Below are 14801 nucleotides of genomic sequence, written 5' to 3' on the forward strand. Positions count from 1 at the left end.
CAGTCTGTTGGGCTAATGCAGCAGCTTGTTTGGCCTGTTCAGCTGCCAAGGCAGCTTGTCTGGCCTCCAAATCTGCCATATTCTTCCATTCGGTCTCGAGTTCCTCTTCTATGGACGGTGACAGGAACAGGGACGGCGACAGGAACAGGGAGGTTAATCACTTTTATCCGGTGAGTAGTTGAATGATTGGTTGAATGACAAGACCATCAATTACCCAACTACCCTTCAATGAAAATGAAAATGGTAAGAATACGAGGGAATATTTGTCTTTTCACGTATTTTTTTAGATAGGAATGGTTAGGTAAATGAAAATGAGACCTAATTGTACTGAAACCAAGTGAAATACATCTTGTATTTGTACTAATCCTATATACCCAATCGCTCCTACCTAAAAAGAGAAGTGAAAGTACAAGTATACCCTTGTATTCTAATAACTTAAATCAAGCTTCTTCTACTGAATATGCATACGATCAAGTGGCCAGATATGTCATATGTATTACTACTCTTTGAAAGGAAACAACAGAGCTTCTCAATGTCCTAACAGTATAAAAATATTCTCAAAAAGAGAGAGGAATTACAAAATAGAACATGTTAATATTGATTTCCTTATAATTTACAATCTAATTTGAGAGCTTACTCGTCACCCATGGCGAGTTCGAGTGCATAGTCATCCCTTTCCTGCACCAATTATCGATGAGAAACGTAAGATACCCATCAAATAACCAACCATGAAATTAGAGTCATCGCAACAATATTTTGGTTCATAAAACCAAACCAAATCAAACAAACCCATTATATCCAGCTCGAAAGCAGAGTCTGGGAAGAATGGGATGTATCATGTATGCAGACTGGGTAAAACAACTGCTTCCGTTAAAACTACCAACTTGTGCAAAAGTGTGAGCGAAAAGGAAAAGAAAAGGGCAAGAATTTTCTGATATTGATTATTTAGAAACTTACAATAGGTCCTCGTGCAAAATAACGTCCAAATTGAAGCCAATATACCTGCAGAAGTCATGGATGGTATATTTGGTTAGCCAAATAAGCCGAGTTCAATGAAGAAAAGAAGATTTGGATATGCGAGGGATCAGCGAGAGAATTTGCAAAAATCATATTCCTTCGCTGATCCCTCGCTGATCTGTGAGGGATCAGCGAGGGAATTGTCCTATTTTTTTTTAATCGGGGCTTAACCCATTTAACTGGGCTTTGTTCGGTTTTATTGGACCTTAATCTATTTACCGGGATATATTGAGTTTATCGGGATTTAATGAACTTTATTCAGTTTTATTTGAATTTTATGTGTTATATTTTTATATTTTGGTATCGTGTATATATATATATATATATATATATATATATATATATGCATGTGTTATAAGTATATATACCCGTTAAGTATATATACCCGTTAGCCCGTGTTATATACATATATGTTTACACGACGTTGTATGTGTTATATGTATATATACCCGTCGGTCAATTATATATACACGATGTGTACTAGTTGCTAACCACGATTGAATGGATGAATATATGTTTAAACGTATGTGTATATGTGAATGTATATCATTTTCCCTCACGACGGGTATATATACTTATAACACATGCATATATCGCGGTTAGCAACCACAACATATATATATATATATACACACACACACACAAAAACAACACATGACATGCATACATACGATATCAACACATAAAAATATGTACATATAACACATAAAAATGAGAAAATAAGAAAAATAGAAAAATCCTTCGTTGATCCCTCGCAAATCAGCGAGGGATCAGCGAGGGAAGTGACAAAATTCACATTCCTCGCTGATTTGCGAGGGATCAGCGAGGGATTCTGAATTTTTGTCATTTCCCTCGCTGATCCCTCGCTGATTTGCGAGGGATCAGCGAGGGATTCTGAATTTTTGTCATTTCCCTCGCTGATCCCTCGCTGATTTGCGAGGGATCAGCGAGGGAATGATTTTTTTGGTATTTCCCTCGCAGATCAGCGAGAGAATAATTTTTTTGGTATTTCCCTCGCAGATCAGCGAGGGAATGAGTTTTTTTGGCATTTCCCTCACTGATCCCTAGCTGATCAGCGAGGGAATGAGTTTTTTGGCATTTCCCTCGCTGATCCCTCGCTGATCTGTGAGGGAAAATTTCCCTCGCTGATACCTGGTTTTCTAGTAGTGACTGGTTTTATTAGAAAAGATTTAACGATGATAGTTACACTTGATCTTTACATATTAATACACTTTGAATAAATAAGATTAGGGTTCCAATTACAGTCTATCAACGAAAAAAAATTGTATGACAATTTAAAATCCAATATATTTAAAATCCAACATATTTAAACGACTCCACAAATGTATTTGATTTATACCAAGAGCAAAGAATCAAAAGATCGAGAGCGAGAGTTATAGAGCAATTGAATGAGAGAATTTTTAATAAATTATGGTGAATATCAGTTTGAAATCTCACCTTGGGGAATGGGGAGAAGACATAAAGGTATGAGAGAGTGAAGAAATGAGTGAAATGTGTCAAAAGTATCTTGGGAACATGAAAAGAAAATGTAATTAAGTTCATTGGTAACTTGTATTATATGCTATTTTAATTGTATATTAAGAGATTTTAAGATTGAATACATAAACTAGTAGTACTTAATGCATTATGAGTTGTTTTAAAGATTTTATACATAAATGTATAATACTTTATGTATTAAAAATTGTTTTTAAAACTTTTGATAAATATGATTATGATAGATTATTTTACGGAGATCTCTTATCCATTGAGAATCTAATAAGAAGGTTGATTATTTCAAGTGGTTCAATACTCGCATTTTGCACAACCATCTAAATACTTGTAATTGACTTGATTTCATCTATATATACACCCCATCAACCTACTTCAATTTTCATACAAAAACCTTTCTGCAATGAATTCTACGGCATTAAACCAATCCATGTCCTCACCGGAAAAGCTCCCATTACGAGCTATCCCCGGCGATTATGGCTTCTCCTTCTTCGGTCCCATTAAAGATCGATATGATTACTTTTACAGTCAAGGTGAGGATGAGTTTTTCAGAACCAGAATCACAAAATACAAATCCACCGTCTTCCGTACAAACATGCCGCCGGGACCCTTCATCTCTTCCAACTCCAAAGTCGTCGCCCTTCTCGATTCCAACAGTTTCCCCATACTCTTTGATACCTCTAAAGTTGAAAAAACAGACATTCTTGACGGCACTTTCATGCCGTCCACCTCCTTCTTCGGTGGTTATCGTGTCTGTGCTTTTCTTGATCCCTCTGAACCTAACCATCATCTTCTGAAATCCTTGTTCCTCACTTTCCTTGCTTCATCTCACCAGAAATTCATTCCTTACTTCCGAACCAGCTTGTCGGAGCTCTTCGTAAACCTCGAAGGAGAGGTTTCCGACGGAAAACCGGCGGATTTTAACGAGCATAGCGATAACATGGCGTTTGATTTCGTTTTTCGGCTTTTTACAGGTGTTAATCCGTCGGAGACAAAACTGAAGTCGGAAGGTCCTGGAATTACGAACACGTGGTTAGCTCTTCAGCTGGCGCCGCTGGGGACGTTAGGGATTAAGTACTTGCCGGACTTCATCGACGATATCATCCATACATTCCGGTTACCGTTTTTTGTGGTGAAACCTGTTGGAAATTCTTTAAGCAAACAGAGAACAAACAGAGAGGAAACAGAAAACAAAAATTGCCCAGCAACTATGTGTTTATTGAAATCAAGCAGATGCCTTATATAGGCAGTACAATAGGCAAAAGATAAATTCTCTAGATAACAAACTCAGACTAAAAATCAGGAAACCAACGGGAGAATTGACTCTCCTTATTTTGACTATATCAAACCTAGAAAAAACAACTGCAAATTGAATTAATCTTCCAACACTCCCCCTTCATTCGAATTTGCACAACCCAAGCTCTGCACATAACTCTTCATGTTTTTTCCTTGTCAAGCTCTTGGTAAACAGATCTGCTGTTTGCTGATCTGTCGTACACCCTTTCAGCTGAACTTCCCCTTTGCTTAGCAGCTCACGAATAAAATGATGTTTGATTTCTATATGCTTTGTTCTGCTGTGAAAGACTGGATTTTTGGACAGCATAATCGCAGACTTATTGTCACAGTATAGAACAGTAGCACTATTCTGTTCTTGCCCCAAATCACACAGCACTCTTCTCAGCCATACCGCCTGACAAGCAGTAGCCGTTACAGCCACATATTCAGCTTCTGTAGATGAAAGAGCAACCGTAGCTTGTTTTTTCGAACTCCATGAAACAACACTTGACCCAAGGAAAAAACAGTTCCCAGTGGTGCTCCTACAATCAACAGCACCTCCCCAATCACTGTCACTACTACCTGTTAAGCTGAATAGACTAGATCTTTTATACCAAATACCCAACTCTTTTGATCCAGCCAAGTACCTCAAGACCCTCTTTGCAGCACCAAAGTGATGTTTGGTAGGTTGGTGCATAAACCGAGAAAGAACACCAACTGTGAAACTGATGTCGGGCCTCGAATGAGTCATGTAAAGCAGTCGTCCAATCAGACTCTGATATTGCCCACCATCAGCACGCTCGGTTCCATCGTCAGATTGAAGTTTCTCATTAACATTCATTGGTGTGGCTTCTTTTTTACACCATAACATGTGGTACATCTTCAAAGTGTCTTCTATATATCTTTTTTGAGACAGAAATATTCCCTCACTTGTTTGTATTACTTCCATACCTAAGAAGTAATGCAGCTCACCCAAATCTGTCATCTCAAACCTCGACTTCATAGAGCTCTTGAATCCAGAAATTAATTGACTTGAAGAACTGGTATAAATCATGTCATCAACATAAAGGCTCACTATTAAAAGATCACCCCCACCTTGTTTCTTAACATACAAAGTTGGCTCATTTATGCTCCTTTCAAACCCATCATTTCGAAAAAACTCGTCAATCTTGCTATACCAAGCTCTTGGAGCTTGTTTAAGACCGTACAATGATTTCTTCAATCGAAGAACTTTGTTTACCTTGCTTGGGTCTTCGAAACCTGGGGGCTGACATACATACACTTCATCGTGTAGATCGCCATTTAAAAAGGCTGATTTGACATCAAATTGATGTACCCTCCACTGTTTGTGTGCAGCTAAGGCCAGAATGATACGAATCGTCTCAAAGCGTGCTACCGGTGAGAACGTTTCTTCATAATCAATACCRTGTTTTTGGGTGTATCCTCTTGCTACTAATCTCGCTTTGTGCTTATGAATGCTTCCATCAGGCAGTAACTTGGTTTTGAAGATCCATTTCAAACCAATGGTCTTTTTGCCCTCGGGAAGATCCGTGAATTCCCAAGTCTGGTTACGTTCGATGGACTTCAACTCGTCTTTCATCGCTTGAATCCATTCTTGTCTTTCCTTTGCTTCTTCTACCGTTGTTGGAGTACCAGCAAACAACACCATGTTGGTGCCATCCTCCCCCTCAATGTCAAATCTTCGCCGAGGAATGTGACCGCGTTCGCTTTTACGCAGCTGTGACTCAACATTTGCAGCTGATCTACTGATATCAGACTCTTTGGATGGAGAACTGTAGTGAAAATCTTCAGATGTAGACTTGCCACTGCCACCTGCAGATCTACTTGGTGTCTCACTCCCACTTGCAGATTCATTTGGTGTCTCACTCCCACCTGCAGATTCATTTGGTGTCACATTTTCGAAGCTTTTTTTATTTGCTCTTTCAGTTTCGTCTTCATCATTTTCGATTATTACTCTATGATCTTCATCATCATTCTTCCATCTCCATGCTGCCCATTCACTAAACACCACGTTTCTGCTGACACTTAAGCATTGTCTTACAGGATCAAAAAGACGGTAAGCTTTAGAGTTAGAGCAATACCCCAAAAATATATATTTTTGTGACTTATCTTCCATCTTGTGTTTATCTCCTGTTTTCAAAGCATAACACACACTTCCAAATACTCGTAAATGACTTACAGATGGCTTATTTCTATACCATACTTCATATGGTGTTTGATTTGGAACGACCTTAGTAGGAGATAGATTGAGGAGATAAACTGCTGTTGCCACACCTTCTGCCCAAAAACAATCTGGAAGACCCTTTGACTTCATCATTGATCTTGCCATCTCTACCACAGTCCGATTCTTCCTTTCTGCTACCCCATTTTGCTCCGGAGTATAAGGAGCTGTTAGTTCCCGTTTTATACCTTGCACTTCACAAAAAGTGAGGAATTCACTTGATGTAAATTCACCACCTCGATCTGTCCTCAACACCTTCAAGAGTTTTCCACTTTGTCTTTCTGATAAAGCTTTGAACTTCTTGAAATATTCGAATGTCTCAGATTTTAATTTCAAGAAATAAACCCAACTCATCCGGCTGAAATCATCGGTAAATAACAAGAAATACCTGCTACCAGATAAAGATTCATTCTTCATTGGACCGCACAAGTCTGCATGTACAATCTCCAAAACATCACTTGCTCGTTTCGACTTTCCGACTGGAAAAGGTTTCTTTGCTTGCTTTCCGAGCACACATCCTTCACAAACCTTCTCTCGATCGTTAATGCATGGAAGTCCTGTAACCATATTTTTGTTTTTTAACAGCTGCAACCCTTTACTATTGAGATGGCCATACCGCAAATGCCAAAGATCAGTAACATTTGACTCTTTATTAACCAAAGCAACTTCTGGATCAAGACAAAATACAAGAGGAAACATTTTATTAGCTGTCATGGTGGCTTGAGCAAGAACCTTACCTGATCCCTTGTCCTTTATCATGCACCGAGTGTCATCGAAAACCACCGAGTACCCAGATTCAATCAGCTGACCCACGCTGATCAAATTGTGCGCAAGACATGGAGCATAGTCGACATTCTTGATAAGTTTGAATCTATCGCCTGCTTTGATCACAGCCGTCCCACAACCTTCGATTTTTAGTTTCTCATCATTACCAAGGCGAACATGGGATTTAATTGATTCATCGAGATCTTTAAACTTAGACTTATCTCCCGTCATATGGTGAGAGCACCCGCTGTCTAGGTACCAAACGTCACTTGTATGCAGACCCTCAGTCGTGTACACCATGAACAAGTAATCCTCTTCTTCTTCTCTTTCTTCTACTGCAAAATTGACTTCTCCAGGTTTAGACCAACAGAATTTCTCACTGTGTCCATACTTCTTACAATACGAGCACTGGACCATAGAGTTACGAGCTCTACCCCTTCCACGAAAACTGACACGACCACGTCCACGTCCTCTTCCTCTGAAATTGGAGGATTCGCTTTCATCTTTGATCTGAAATGCCCTTTCTTCATCTTTCTCTGTTGATCTGTTGATCCTCACTTCATGAGCTTGCAGAGAACCCATTAGTTCATCAAAGGAGAATGTTGACAGATCTTTTGATTCCTCAATTGCAGCTACGACATGATCAAACTTAGGGGATAGGCTTCGTAAAACTTTAGCAACTATAGTTTCATCAGCAATTACTTCTCCATAGGTCCTCATCTGACTTACTAGAGAAGAAATACGTGCCAAGTACTCTTGGACTGATTCATTTCCTTTCATACTGGCGGTTTCAAACTCACGACGAAAGGATTGAAGCTTCACAGTAATTACTTTTGAAGAACCTTGAAATTCGGTTTTCAAGATTGACCAAGCTTGCTTCGCTGTGGTTGCTGCTGCAATACGGGAAAAAATCGTCTCATCCACTGCTTGTTGGATGAGAAATAGAGCTTTAGCATCCCTTTTCTGAGTTTCCTTCTGTTTTGCATCATCATCACTTCCTCCGGTACCCCCATGCTCGACTAATTCCCAAAGATCTTGAGACCTGAAAAGCGTCTTCATTTTGATGCTCCAATATTCATAAGATACACCTTTGAAGACTGGAATCTGTGGTGATGACACATTGACCGTAGATAGGTTTGCTGCCATATTTAACAAAGAAAAGGGAACCTGGCTCTGATACCAGATTGTTGGAAATTCTTTAAGCAAACAGAGAACAAACAGAGAGGAAACAGAAAACAAAAATTGCCCAGCAACTATGTGTTTATTGAAATCAAGCAGATGCCTTATATAGGCAGTACAATAGGCAAAAGATAAATTCTCTAGATAACAAACTCAGACTAAAAATCAGGAAACCAACGGGAGAATTGACTCTCCTTATTTTGACTATATCAAACCTAGAAAAAACAACTGCAAATTGAATTAATCTTCCAACAAAGCCGGGCTACAAAAAACTGTACAACGCTGTTTACGATTCTGCGACATTGTTACTCGACGAGGCTGAGAAAGTCGGAATCAAACGTGATGAAGCTTGTCATAACCTGGTGTTCGTCGCCGGTTTTAACGCTTTCGGTGGCATGAAAGTTCTGTTTCCGGCTCTAATCAAGTGGATTGGATCCGCCAGAGAGAGTTTGCACCGCCAACTCGCGGAAGAGATCAGAACCGTCGTAAAGGAAGAAGGTGGCGTCACCTTCTCCGCCTTGGAGAAGATGCCGTTGACGAAGTCGGTTGTTTACGAGGTGTTAAGGATTGAGCCACCGGTGCCGTACCAGTACGCGACGGCGAAGGAGGACATAGTGGTGGAGAGCCACGATGCGGCGTTTGAAATCAAAAAAGGAGAGACGATCTTTGGATTCCAACCATTTGCTACAAAGGATCCGGAGGTGTTCAATAATCCGGAGGAGTTCGTCGCAGATAGATTCGTCGGAGAAGGAGAAAAGCTGTTAAAGTATGTTTACTGGTCAAATGCGAGGGAAACGGAGAGTCCGACGGCGGATAACAAGCAATGTCCGGGCAAGGACCTGGTGGTGCTGTGCAGTAGAATAATGGTGGTGGAGTTTTTTCTCCGGTATGATACATTCACGGTGGAGATCGGAAAATTACCGTTGGGTGCATCAGTCAAAATCACATCTTTCACAATGGCCGTTTGATTTATTCTATTTTCAATTTTCAAAATCACATCTTTCACATCTTTATAAGGTTTAACTTCTTCAAAACCTTCTTATTACTAGTTTGATTCCGGTATAAGTTGTTAACTATGTTAAAAAAAGAATAATGGCTTGTAAGATATTGATGTAATGTGTCTACTCAATATAAAAAAGTGTGTTATTATATGTTTAAAATAAAATGTTTTAAATAAACTGATATATAAGACATTCCTCAGAGAAACAAAAGTGACGACGTGATTGTGACGGATTGTGGACAAGTTACAGAACGATGAACGTTATTTTTCATATATAAGATTAAATGGTACAAGAGTTGAGTTTTATGCATGACGAGAGGTTTAAAAGCAGGACTATTCTTTAGATGAATTGTCGAAATTCAAGATAAGATGGATGATATATGATCTTGGAATATAATATATCACTCGAATTTTGAAACCATTTGTGGAATTAACGAGTTAAAGTTAAGTTTAATTTATTTTTTCACATCTCCTGATTTTACCTTAAATGAATACGATATCTCGGTTAACTTACAACAAGTCAAACAACAAATGTACTTTATCTTTCTTTTTGAATCAAAAACTTAACGTATAAACCACAAAGGTGGTGCCTGATTGGTTTGAGCTTGGCTCCAAAGGTCAAAAGTATCAGGAGGTCTCAGGTTCAAATCCAAAAAGGAATAAGAATCCCCTTATGATCACAGAGGTCCAAATACAATGACTTCGGGCTATCTACATAACAGATAGTAAAAAAAACACAAAGTAAACTTTTTCCCTGCCACTTAAACCTACGCCTCCACTAGACTTTCCGAACGTCTCCGAGAATACACGCCACTTGTCAACTCATAATCTAAATAAGTGTGTGGTTTATATTTAACATGTCAATATTACCAAGACATAGCATTTAGAATTTATATATAAGCTTTTGTTAATAAACATAGTATGACATTCTCTCTCACACACACAGAAACATATATATTCATACATATATAATGGAGCGATTAAATACAAACTACTCATATTTGTACAAATTATATAAACTACTTTTATCCGTCGATTTTATTGTTTAATTTAATGAATTTGTTTCATGAAATTGTTTAATATTATGAAATTGTTTCATATAATACTTTTATAGATGAAGTTGTTTCATATATAATTATAAAATTGTTTCATATAATATTTATGAAATTTTAATAAAATTGTTTCATGTATTTCTTTAAAATTAATATAATGAAGATGATAATATCTATGATTAACACCCTCCACAATAAAAAAATAATTTAATCAACCTCTCATAATTACAAGAAAAATGAAAAAAATGAAAAATTGTGATTGGTTGAATGAGGTTTGTATAAGTAACATGGTTTACAAAGTAAACCTTCTATCTCTATATATATAATGGATTATCTGTATTTAATGAGATAAGAAAACCGGGTATGCCAAAAAGCTTTAGTGTGACTTATTAGTTTCACTTGATTCATATTTTAAATAACAAATATGATGGAAAGAGGAAGAAGATCGAAACAATGGAGGATGATTCTCATATAATACAGTGGTCGATTTTATCCAGTATTGTATGTTCTTCGAAGGTCACCAAAATGGGGAGATGTAACACAGAACAATCGCCTGAGATATAACGGAGAATGGTCACCGGAGAAGGGTCGAGCGAAGATGAAAGAGAGAGATGAGGAGGAAGAGCGTAGTAGATCGAGAAGGTATTGCTGTGTAAAAGGGGGTTGAACAAAAGGCGTTGATGTTTAAAAGGTATGAGAGGTCATTTTGATGGCTTACGAGATACATAAAAGGTAAATGAGCTTACCAAATATTTCAGTGTCGTATTGAATAAGCATGAATTGCGGGTTATTAATTGCATGAATTGCGGGTTATTAATTTTAATAACATTAAATTTTATCGTTCTGAATATACTAAAGAAAAATATAAAAAATGTTTATTTAGAATAATCGTAAAAAACCCGACAACAAAATATTTCAAGAAATCTTTTGACGAACAATAAGAAACATGATAAAAAAACGACATTATTTCTAGATTAATTGTAAATTCCTATTTTCCTAATTATATATATAGATACATACAATATAATGCAAACCATGTTATTTATACACATCATACAGACTAACAAATTGAAATATTTATAGAAATGATGATGGTTCATTTATTATAATTTGAATATTTATAAAAGATGATTATAGTTTATTAATTATGATCGAATCTTTATATTAGATTTAGATTTAGTGTGTGTACAATTTGTAAAGAATAAGAGGAAACGTTGAATCATTGTGTTTGTGGGATGCAAGTTTGCGTAAAAAATTTGGGAATTATTTTGGACATGGAGGGCTCTTGACAACATGGAAAACACAATGTCGGTATTGTAAATCATCCAGATACTCTCACGTTTTCACCTTGGCTTCAAAGGATATGGCAAGCTTCCGTTTGGGTTACTCTTCACTTGGATTGGGTTCACCGAAATAACGCGGTTTTTCGCGACAAGTTGCTTTTGAAAGAGGCTTTATTTGTGGAAATAAGAGTTCGAGTGTTCGGTTGGACTTCGAGGCGATTGCACAAGGACTATTTGAATTGGGAGAAGTAGATTGCACCCATCTCATAATTTAAACATACTCTTGTTTCCTTTGTTCGAGTTTGGTTCGCATTTGTGGTCTTTTCTTTGTAGTCTCTTTGTCAGCTTCTCTTTTGTTTTGTTTCGTGTTTCCTTTAGTCTCTACACCTTGCAGCGGCATATCCTGTATTTCCTTAACTTTCTTTGCTCAATAATATTGTCGTCTTAAAAAAAATAGACAGTTAAAATTACTTTGTATGGATTGTATTAAAAACTCTGCTATTATGACGTATGTTTTATTTGTAGATAAGGGTTATATATATATATATATATATATATATATATATATATATAAAGCATTGACTAAATCCACTTCAATTAAAACTGTATTTTGGTTTATAATTTTTTATTTAATTGTTTGTATTTTAATCTACATTATAATGAAAGCAAGATCTGATTTTGCAAATATTTGGTTTCAATTTTAGTAGTTAACTTGTTTGAATTTTCTGGTGGATCAGTTTAATAAAAATAATCAAAACCCTTAAATGCCAGCTAATTATATTGCTTAATTTGCATTTATGTTTAGTTATTAAATATTGTATATTGATCATGTTTTTTTTATAATTATAACTTGTAATTTATTGAAAATAGAATTCATTTAGTAAGTTATCATTACAACAAAATCGGGTTTATAGGACACTCTCTATTTCTAAGCATATTAATAGACCTCTTTATAAGACTTAGTTTATAGGACCAAAAAAATAAAACGTTCTATCTAAAAGCGTTGTAATAAGTTTATACGACGTTTTTTGACGTTGTAATAAGTTTTTTAGGACACTTTTATTATAAGGCGTCTCATTAGCAGCTTTATAAGACACTATTTGAAAATTTGTCTTATAAAAACAAATGTCTTATAAAAAGTTGAGTTTATGTGACACTTTCTCAAAAGTGTCCTACAAAGTTGTTAATGCGACAATTTGTATGAAAAATGTCATAAAAAACATGTTAAAACGCTCAAAAGCGTTCTTATAAACTTATTACAACACATTTAGATATGACGTTTTATATTTTGGTCCTATAAATCAAGTCCTATAAAACGGTCTATTAGGACGCTTAGAGATTGAGGTTGTCCTATAAACCCAATTTTGTTGTAGTGTACGATATATCTTTTTAATTAGTTTCTCGAAAGTAATTTTTTTTTTCTTTCTGATTATGCCTTAACCCTGATTTAATTATCAGCTAATAATTAACTTATCAACCAATAACTAGTTTTTTAGACGACAACTAATTTCACAAACTAGTTGTGATAAACCATCTAGTAAATATTATTTATTAAATAGAAAAAAATATAATTTTAATATTTATACAGTCGTCAAACTTCGGGGTGTAAAGAATACGAGACAACTCGTGAGCTACTCGAGATCGACTCGGTTAAAGCTCGGTCAACACTCGACTCGAATAAGCTCGACTTGACATATAAACGAGTCGAGTCAAGTTACCCAATACTCTGCTCGAAAAGCTCGTGAGATATTCGATTATTTTATATATAATTAGTTTCAAAATATAATAAGTTTTTATGATAAAATTTGTAATATATAAATAATAAAAATGTCTTATATTTTTAGATATATAAACAAAATTATGCATTTTCTAAACATAAAAATTAATAAATTATTATTTTTTTATTAAAATCACAATTAAAAAAAGACAAAGAAAAACTATAAAAAAGACTAGTGAAATTGTCTCACATTGGAAGAGAGATGGTAAAAAGGGAAGAAAAGATGTTATAAAAAGAGAGGGAGGTGAATGAAATTTCTAACTTTGTTTTTTTTATGATGAAGTTTGAAGTTGCTCCTTTTAGTTTTATAAAAACTAAGTAAACACCTTTAAGTTTTAAAATTTATAAGAGAAAAAACAAAAAATTTCATAAATTTCAACGGGTGAGCTTGGTTCGAGCTTGATTTGAGTTCGAGTTCGAGTTCGAGCTTGATTCGAGCTCGAGTTCATGTTCAAGTTTGATTTGAGCTTGTTTCGAGCTCGAGTTCGAGCTTATTTCGAGCTCGATTCGAGTTCGAGCTTGAGAAATAGTTATCGAGTTCGAGTCGAGCTTGATTCGAGTTTGATTCGAGTTCGAGCTTGAGAAATAGTTATCGAGTTCGAGTCGAGCTTTGATTTTTACTACTCGCGAGTTTTCGAGTCGAGTTCGAGCTTGGAAATTGGGTTTCGAGTTCGAGTCGAGTATAGTGATACTCGAGCTCGATTCGCATCATTTACACCCCTAATCAAACCACTCCTCATAGGCGATTTGTCTTCTAGAAGTAAATGTTACTATTTTTTTTTCTTTTTTCAATTAAATGAACTATTTGCATTAATTGTTTTTAGTATATTCAGATAAAAAGTTGATCACCAGTAATTTCATTCACTTCCTTACAGAACCTATCTTTAAAGACAACAATGTAAGGGGGCAATTTTTGGATCACACAATAAATGGGGCTAGGGGGGCATGATTGAACCTAAGACCTGTCTTGTATTTAGACAAAGTCATCCGATCATTTTACCAACCAAACTACAAGATATAGGCAATTGTTTTAAACATATTAACTATTTTACCTTTATTTCAAAATCATCACTATTGAGAAGTGTAATTAACATTGAATTTTCCTTGCCGTATTTATATATATCTATAAAGCAGAATCATGATATGCTGACGTGGCATCTCTTCGACGTAGAGATCATATTTTCTTCTTTTTTCCACATTTTGATTTTTTTTCTTCATAATTTTGCAAATTAATGTTCACATTTAACTCAAAACCCTTCCCCTTCTCTTGGTACGTTTCAACTCTATTTATRTGTACATTTAACTCAAAAAACCCTTCCCCTTTTCTTGGTACGTTTCAACTCTATTTATGTGTTCTACATCTCTATCTCCATGTACGAGTTATAAATTACTGGTACGCTCTTCGTTCTTCGCTCTTCTTTTCCATCTCTCATCTAAAAACCACTTTTCCTCTTTTTTCCACGTTTTGATTTTTTTTTCCTTAGTAATTTTGCAAATTAATGTTCACATTTAACTCAAAAACCCTTCCCTTCTCTTGGTATGTTTCACCTCTAACATTTAAATCATTCAACCCTTGGTTTTTTCTCTAAATCCCTCAATCTTTAGGTTTTTTCATTTATGTGTTCTTCATATCCATGTACGAGTTATAAACTATAGGTACGCTCTCTCCTCTTCTTTTCCATCTATCATCTATGGCAGAAGA

General features: G+C 35.9%; 2 protein-coding genes across 2 annotated transcripts; both read left to right on the forward strand.

Annotated features, from left to right (window-relative positions):
* The first annotated feature begins 2929 nt into the window (after positions 1–2929).
* Positions 2930–3772, forward strand: LOC112506292 (allene oxide synthase 3-like). Its single transcript, XM_025110302.1, has one exon. The coding sequence runs from the start codon at positions 2930–2932 to the stop codon at positions 3770–3772; it is 843 nt and encodes a 280-aa protein (XP_024966070.1).
* A 4610-nt stretch (positions 3773–8382) lies between these two features.
* On the forward strand, positions 8383–8955 carry LOC112506293 (allene oxide synthase-like). The gene has a single exon (XM_025110303.1). The coding sequence runs from the start codon at positions 8383–8385 to the stop codon at positions 8953–8955; it is 573 nt and encodes a 190-aa protein (XP_024966071.1).
* The last annotated feature ends 5846 nt before the right edge of the window (positions 8956–14801 follow it).

This window comes from Cynara cardunculus, assembly GCF_001531365.2.
Source record: "Cynara cardunculus var. scolymus isolate 2C chromosome LG 2, CcrdV1, whole genome shotgun sequence".
Lineage (NCBI taxonomy): Eukaryota > Viridiplantae > Streptophyta > Magnoliopsida > Asterales > Asteraceae > Cynara > Cynara cardunculus.